At 45.6% G+C, this 8888-nt stretch overlaps 1 protein-coding gene across 1 annotated transcript; it reads right to left on the bottom strand.

Moving 5' to 3' along the window:
• Nucleotides 1-4074: 4074 nt before the first annotated feature.
• LOC308161338 (permeability factor 2-like) lies at nucleotides 4075-8827 on the bottom strand. Its single transcript, XM_080535342.1, has 4 exons — nucleotides 8578-8827; nucleotides 7912-8032; nucleotides 7481-7567; nucleotides 4075-5164 (listed from the first exon to the last, which is right to left on the bottom strand). The coding sequence occupies exons 1-4, from the start codon at nucleotides 8645-8647 to the stop codon at nucleotides 5149-5151; spliced, it is 294 nt and encodes a 97-aa protein (XP_080391468.1). The 5' UTR covers nucleotides 8648-8827; the 3' UTR covers nucleotides 4075-5148.
• Nucleotides 8828-8888: the final 61 nt, after the last annotated feature.

Consider the following 8888-nt stretch of genomic DNA (forward strand, 5'->3'; position numbering starts at 1 on the left):
GACCGGCGTCGGGCGTTTCCGCTCATCAATGCACAGATGGGGCTTGGCCCCAAATGCGTCGTGCGAGTGTGGCGCAGAGGACCAAACCGCAGACCATATTATCCTGGATTGCCCGGTGTACCACCCACCCAACGGGATGCATGGTCTGTCGGTATTAGATGACGAGACGATGACGTGGCTTCTGGAGGGGTGTCCAGAAATATAGCCCGGGTGAGCCCCTCAACCAGGTCTCGGGGTGGTAAAAGGGTAGCCCCTCGGCCCCGAGCCTGGTGGAGTGGAGAGGAAAAACAACTACCCATACGCCGAAGAAGAAGAACCCCCTAATGTGAATGAATGTTATCGCCATGGGGGGGGGGGGGGGGGGGTTACTCATGTGTTTATAGTAGGGGGGGGTAAGATAAGGAAAAAAATAAAATAAATCAGGACAGACACATTTTGTTTGGTGTAATAATGTGAGTTTTTCATGTGTACTGTAAAAAAAGTAATGTGAATGTAATGCATACAAGGCTGTCATGGATGATGGTAGATGAAAGACTTTTTTTTTTTTTCAGTTACTACCCAGCAATAAAAGACACCTATGATACCAGACAGGCCTCAAGCTGTCGTTTCACCCTACTGAGGGCTAGAACAAATGCACTACGGAAAACATTTTTATATAGAGCTGTGGTATACTGGAATAGACTCCCCCAATATCTGACCCTTATTGGAAATAAATCCAGCTTCAAAAAGAAACTGAAAGAAGCTGTCATTCGGAAAGAAATGTATGTTTATTGTTTCATTTGTTCATTTGTTTCATTTGTTTATCTAAACCTTAATTTCTTTCCGAATGACAGCTTCTTTCAGTTTCTTTTTGAAGCTGGATTTATTTCCAATAAGGGTCAGATATTGGTGGAGTCTATTCCAGTATCTCAAATGTGCTGCTACTTGTATTTTACTTAATTCTGTTATATTTATTTCATTTTTTCTTAGTTTTAATAAGTGAATGCTGTTAAATTTTCCTCAATTGTTTTTGTAGTGTTGTAGCCGGATGTAGAATGTAAGAATGAATGTGGGAGCAACAGCAGCTAACATGGGTATTTTAATAACTCCATTCAATAATGGAGCAAGAAACCAACAGGCTGGGCGCTTGAATCTTATATACCTTGGGCTGGAAACAGTGTGGTAATTTATCATTGCAGTATTCTATGTACCGTAGGCCTAATAGCAGGGTAGAACACAAGCAGTATTCTATGTACCGTAGGCCTAATAGCAGGGTAGAACACAAGCAGTATTCTATGTACCGTAGGCCTAATAGCAGGGTAGAACACAAGCCAAACAACGACTTATTGCCTCAAGCATCCTTGTTTATGAAACGTGTTAGACTAGAATCAGTTATGACCCACTGGCAAAGCTACTTAGCAAGTGTTTATGCTAAGTCTCATTAGCATGTCCTGGGGAGTTTGTTTTGGTGACCGTTGATGACCGTTGCGAAAACTACTGCTGTGTCAATATGCCATTTGAACATCCTGTAAACATCAGAAATATTCCAGCTTGATTTGTAGGGCGGTCAACTCCTCCAGAACTGAGTTAACAGAGTCTTCACCTACAAGCGAGTTTGTTTAATCTCAACGAGACGTCCTTGATATAACTTCTAAGATAAAATGATTCGGTCAAATACTAGGCACCACTACTGAACTGTTCTTTAAGATAATCTTTATTCGAGCACATCATCAAGCAATAGCATCAGCAAGCAATAGCATTTAATTCCATGGAAAGGGGTCCTATCTAGCTTCACCTCCGCAGGCCAGTATCAGCTAGCCGTCAATAGGTTAACTGCAGAAGCTTCACCAGACAAGAGCCCAGTTTTGCCTTGGTACATAGTCTTTATACATTTGATTTAACATTTTGGGGATGGGCTGTCCCTCCTCCCCCTATCTGGTAGTTTTTAACTGTAAGCATTAAAACAAGACAATTATGTTGCAACTGTCACCATTTGATTTGTAAGCAAGTGTTCTAATTAGGCATGTGGCCTTCAACTCTTTTCTGTGTGTGTGCGCGAGTGTACTGTGTGTTATCTTCTTCTTCTTCTGGCCCCCGGCCGTTGTCATGGTGAGAGTGATCGGACACTCTGTCGGCAACTGTATCAACCTGTGTGAGCAGCCTAGTCTTGCGCAACGTTAGACACACACACATATTCTGTTATGTTCCTCTGGTGCAGACACAAATGAGCATAGTATGTGATTTGTAACTTTGCTAGACACAAAAGACTTTTAGCAAGCATATAGTATGTAATTAGTAACGTTGCTAACATTTAAGTAGCATTTAATATGTAATTCTCAACAGAGTAAGGAAATGAATTAGTGGGGGGGGGGAGTAGATGTCTCAGGAGTAGCAGTTGCGGTGTAACCTGAAGAGATGGGTCTTCAGTCTCTGACGGAAGATGGCGTTCTGGAATGGGGATGCAGTTCTGACAGCCGTGGGAAGCTCATTCTACCAGCTGGGAGCCAGTGTAGTGAAGAGACTGCAGCATGACTGCCGTGTTGGTGTAGAGCTGGTGGGGCCAATCGGCCAGCAGCTGAGGTGGAGGAGTGGAGTGAACGGGCTGAAGTTTGGGGGGGTGACCGAGTCAGTGCAGGGTGCGAAGGAGAGGGGTGACAGGACAACATTTGGGGAGGTTGAACACCAGACGGGCAGCAGCATTCTGGATGAGCTGCAGAGGTCTGATGGCAGAGGCGGGGAGCCCGGTCCCCCATGGTGCGGAGCTTGGTCTTGGGGGTCTTGAGGAGGTTAGTGGCAGTAGAACGGAGGGTGCGTGAGGAGGTCTGAGGGTTATGGAGGAGTTTCTTGAGGTAGGTGGGGGCAGTTCCATGAATGCACTGGTGGGTGAGGAGGGTGACCTTGAATTAAATTCTGAGGGAGACGGGGAGCCAGTGAAGTGATTTGAGGATGGGGGTTATGTGATCATATTTGCGCACCCTCATCAGGATCGTAGCAGCGCTGTTCTGGATGTATTGAAGTTTCTGGAGGCAGTTACTAGGAATCCCGATGAGGAGTGCATTGCAGTAGTCCAGCCTGGAGGAGACAAAGGCGTGGACGAGCTTCTCTGCATCTGCCAGAGTGAGTGCGGGACGGAGTTTGGCGATGTTCCTCAGGTGGTAGAAGGACGTCTTGCACAGGTGTTTGATGTGGGTCTCGTAGGTGAGGTGATGGTCCACCAGGGACTGGGTCAAGAGTGGCGCTGCAAGTTGCGCGTACATTGATGTAATAAAAGCAATTCTGATTTTGATTCTGATTTTCGTGCTGTGCTACCAAAGTGTTTTAAGAGGAATGTCCTCCATGTGCCAACAGTCTAGTCTAGCACACTGCCAGCAGGACAACAGGTGGAGCTTTTCAAGAGCGCCACACCTTTTTTTGATAGCCGACATCTCCGAGTCATACCCTGACCACCCACCCACCCACACTCACACACACATTCACACACACGCACACACACACACACACACACACACACACTCACACTCACACTCGCACCAACACATGCACCAACACACACACACACACACACACACACACTCACACACACTCACACACTCACACACACACACACACACACACACACACACACACTTTTCAGCCAATTTAATCTGCGACCAGCCTTTTTTTTGGTCTGGTATCTGATATGTTTCACACGCACAGATATTGACTGCATGCACACATTCAACAACCGAGTTGCAAAGATAAGGTGATAAGCTAAGCTTTCAATGGGGGGGGGGGGGGGGCTTTCTCTCAGCCGGGGGTCTTTCTCCCAGCCGTCCAGGACATCTACTCCCGGAGGTGCAAGCATAGATATAGCAGAGCATAGATAGAGCATAGATATAGCAGAGCATAGATATAGCAGAACATAGATAGAGCATAGATATTGCAGAGCATAGATATAGCAGAGCATAGATAGAGCATAGATAGAGCATAGATAATATGGCATAGCTATAGCCATAAGACTGCTCATCTGACACCACCACCTCAGCCCCCCCCCCCCTTCTACCTGCAGGACATAAGACTGCTCATCTGACACCACCCCAATTTTAAGTCGTTTATTAGAATGTTATGCATCACAAAAGCATTTTATATTTCAATACTTTTTTATTTATGTTTTGTAAAAACCGAATACGTCGGTATTAGATAGAGATCAAAAAGCCTTCAGATATGTGTTATGATCCAAACAAGCAATACATCATTTGCATGAAATTTAAAAAACTGTCTCCTCCTGCGTTTGATTAGTTACGGTAAATTCAGTCTGAAAAATGTTTAAAAAAGACCAACGACTGACAATATAACGGACTATAGTACAATACAAACAATCTGCTCCTGAATTTAATAATAATAAATTCCATTTAGCTGACGCTTTTATCCAAAGCGACTTACATTGCAGTGAGTGCATACATTTTTCAGTATATATGGTCCCACCGGGAATCAAATCCCCAACTTAAGTATTGTTAGTGCCGTGCACAAGACATTTCAAATCAGTGCTTATCACCAAAACAATCGAGCGCAATACAATCTAAAAATGTAAAAAAAAAAGTAGACGTACAAATACATTCTGTGATCATTTAAACACACACTACAACCCATAATGATGTAGCCTAATGCATGCTAAAACATATTTAAAAAGACCAACCACTGACATTCTAACAGACTCTAGTACAATACAAACAATCTTCTCCTGCATTTGATTAATTACGGTACATTCAATGTAAAAAAATCATTTTAAAAAGACCAACGACTCGCATAATAAGACTATATAGTACAATAATCAACATGGGGACATAAAACCATAATCTTAACAATCTTGACTCGTTTATTAGTCTCTTTATTAGCCTGTAATCAGTGGTTAAAGGTGATCCAATTCAATCCCGCTTCGACACACAGCTCTCCTGTATGACCCAGGTCCAAAGGCTTCTGGAAGGTGGGGGAGCTTCACATGGCAGGTGGATGTGATGGGCTTCCTCTGTCAAAGGCTCTTGTGAACGTGCTATATCAATACAATCCATCCGTCACAGAGCTGTCTAAGGCAGGCAGCTAAAACCCTCTCTCAGACTGAGCAGCAGAGGGATGCTCTACTGCCTCTACTGGCTATCAGTGGTACTGCGTGAACAGTCACAATTCAGAACTTCAGGCCTTGCTGTTGCTGTGGAAACAACAATAATCATGTTTAAGTATTTCAGTCAGGCAGGCAGGTTGGTAGGTAGGCAGGCAGGTATAGGCAGGCAGGCAGGCAAGGAAGCAGATGGGCAGATGGGTGGGTGCCTGCAGGCTGAAAGATGGATAGACAGACAGGCAGACAGGCAGAAAGATGGATAGACAGACAGGCAGACAGGCAGAAAGATGGATAGACAGACAGACAGGCAGAAAGATGGATAGACAGACAGGCAGGCAGACAGGCAGAAATATGGATAGACAGACAGGCTGACAGGCAGAAAGATGGATAGACAGGCAGGCAGACAGGCAGAAAGATGGATAGACAGACAGGCAGGCAGAAAGATGGATAGACAGACAGGCAGGCAGACAGGCAGAAAGATGGATAGACAGGCAGGCAGGCAGACAGGCAGAAAGATGGATAGACAGGCAGGCAGACAGGCAGAAAGATGGATAGACAGACAGACAGGCAGAAAGATGGATAGACAGACAGGCAGCCAGACAGGCAGAAATATGGATAGACAGACAGACAGGCAGAAAGATGGATAGACAGACAGGCAGGCAGACAGGCAGAAAGATGGATAGACAGACAGACAGGCAGAAAGATGGATAGACAGACAGGCAGGCAGACAGGCAGAAAGATGGATAGACAGGCAGGCAGACAGGCAGAAAGATGGATAGACAGACAGGCAGACAGGCAGAAAGATGGATAGACCGACAGGCAGACAGTGTAGTATATTTGTACTTAATAATGGGCCTATATGTTTCTTTGATCCATAACCAACAAGGTAATATACCACAACAGGCAGAAAGATGGATAGACAGACAGGCAGAAAGATGGATAGACAGACAGGCAGACAGGCAGAAAGATGGACAGGCAGACAGGCAGAAAGATGGATAGACAGACAGGCAGACAGGCAGATAGACAGACAGGCAGACAGGCAGATAGATGGATAGACAGACAGGCAGACAGGCAGAAAGATGGATAGACAGACAGGCAGGCAGGCAGGCAGAAAGATGGATAGACAGACAGGCAGACAGGCAGAAAGATGGATGGACAGGCAGGCAGACAGGCAGAAAGATGGATGGACAGGCAGGCAGACAGGCAGAAAGGTGGATAGAGGCAGACAGGCAGACAGAAAGATGGACAGGCAGACAGGCAGAAAGATGGATAGACAGACAGGCAGAAAGATGGATAGACAGACAGGCAGACAGGCAGAAAGATGGATAGACAGACAGACAGGCAGAAAGATGGATAGACAGACAGGCAGGCAGACAGGCAGAAAGATGGATAGACAGGCAGGCAGACAGGCAGAAAGATGGATAGACAGACAGGCAGACAGGCAGAAAGATGGATAGACAGACAGACAGACAGGCAGAAAGATGGATAGACAGGCAGGCAGACAGGCAGAAAGATGGATAGACAGACAGACAGGCAGAAAGATGGATAGACAGGCAGACAGGCAGAAAGATGGATAGACAGACAGGCAGAAAGATGGATAGACAGACAGGCAGACAGGCAGAAAGATGGATAGACAGACAGACAGACAGGCAGAAAGATGGATAGACAGACAGGCAGACAGGCAGAAAGATGGATAGACAGACAGACAGGCAGAAAGATGGATAGACAGACAGGCAGACAGACAGGCAGAAAGATGGATAGACAGACAGGCAGGCAGGCAGAAAGATAGATAGACAGACAGGCAGACAAGCAGAAAGATGGATAGACAGACAGACAGACAGGCAGAAAGATGGATAGACAGGTAGGCAGGCAGGCAGAAAGATGGATAGACAGACAGGCAGGCAGGCAGAAAGATGGATAGACAGGTAGGCAGGCAGGCAGAAAGATGGATAGACAGGCAGGCAGGCAGGCAGAAAGATGGATAGACAGACAGGCAGACAGGCAGAAAGATGGATAGACAGACAGACAGACAGGCAGAAAGATGGATAGACAGGTAGGCAGGCAGGCAGAAAGATGGATAGACAGACAGGCAGGCAGGCAGAAAGATGGATAGACAGACAGACAGGCAGACAGGCAGAAAGATGGATAGACAGACAGGCAGACAGGCAGAAAGATGGATGGACAGGCAGGCAGACAGGCAGAAAGATGGATAGACAGACAGGCAGAAAGATGGATAGACAGACAGGCAGGCAGACAGGCAGAAAGATGGATAGACAGACAGGCAGGCAGACAGGCAGAAAGATGGATAGACAGGTAGGCAGGCAGGCAGAAAGATGGATAGACAGACAGACAGACAGGCAGAAAGATGGATAGACAGGCAGGCAGACAGGATCAGTGAAGACCTACCTGGCCAGGATCCTCTCGATGACCTTCTTGACCCAGGGTGCATTGGGGTCCAGACAGAGCTCCTGACCCGTCTCCTTCAGAGTGGCACTGCAGGAGAGACAGGGAACACAGGCACACACGGTCAAAGCCATATCTCACCTTTACACAACCAGACCTGATTACACCACCAGAACCTTACCAGAACTAGTCAGACTTAGGAGTGATATAGGGCTCCTTATGATGAAACAGGAGCTTCTCAGAACCATTTAGAATTGCCTGATTTCTAAAGTCAGGGATGTGTGGTGGCTTGCTAGCGAGGTGGCAGGAACCTGCTGTAGACCAGTTTTAACTGAGTCAGGCCAGTCTAAATGTAACACATTTTAACATCTGTAATGTTACTTTTCTCCTGTAATAATAAAGAAATGAAAGAAAGAAAGAAAGAAAGGACTCACATGATCTCGGTGTCGGCGCAGTGGGAGTTGGGAGGGAACAGCTTGACGTTCTCAATGAGTCTACCGATACGCCGGCTCTCTGTCCCCGTGCACTGGCAGTTTAGCGCGTTGCCTATCATCCCTGGAAAAGGTCAAGGGTCAGCTGCAGAACAGTGACATGCAGGGGAGCGTATCATATATATATTTATTAATTAACATATCATTATTCATATTCTAGAATCTCACAGGGATCATGATCAGGACACTAAAACCAGCCAGAGAGGAGGATACATGTGCTTGTTCCCTCAAACACAAATACATTTGCAAAATAACTATATATGTTATGTTATCTGCTGCACAGACAGCAAAAAGTTAATCTAAATAAGATTAAATATCTTAAATCAAGGCAATATATTCTTGCACTAGTTTTAAGATATCTTTTACTTGTCAAGTGAAATTTTCCTATTCTGTTATTTTGCTTATTTTAAGTAATAATATTACTCCCCCATTTTATTGCTTTTTTTTCTTCTTCTTGTTTTTGAGAGCTGACTTTTTGCAGTGCAGAAAGATCGACAGACAGACCTGCAGACAGACAGACCTGCAAGCAGGCAGGCAGACAGACAGACAGACAGACAGACAGACAGACAGACAGACAGACAGACAGACAGACAGGTCAATCAAACTCACCTTCACAGATGGTCAGGAAGGCCAGGAGCACGATAACAGAGCTGAGTAAGGTTCTGCTGCTCATCTTCATGTTCACCAGGAGCTGAGTAACACACTGAACACTCTTACAATATGACTGTCGTTTGTGTGTTTACTTAATTGAACCACCAATGATTGATTGCGATATAATTTATTTAGGTCTCTATCAACTCTCTGCAAGTCCTCTCTTTTCTTTCTTTCACCCTTCCTCTCTCCTTCTCTCTCTCTCTCTCTCTCTCTCCGTCTCTTGCTGCTGTTTGATGGTCTCAGTGTTAAGACGCCTTTATAAAGGG

This window comes from Nansenia antarctica (genome assembly GCF_963989245.1).
Source record: "Nansenia antarctica genome assembly, chromosome: 6".
In the NCBI taxonomy this organism is placed as follows: Eukaryota; Metazoa; Chordata; class Actinopteri; order Argentiniformes; family Microstomatidae; genus Nansenia; species Nansenia antarctica.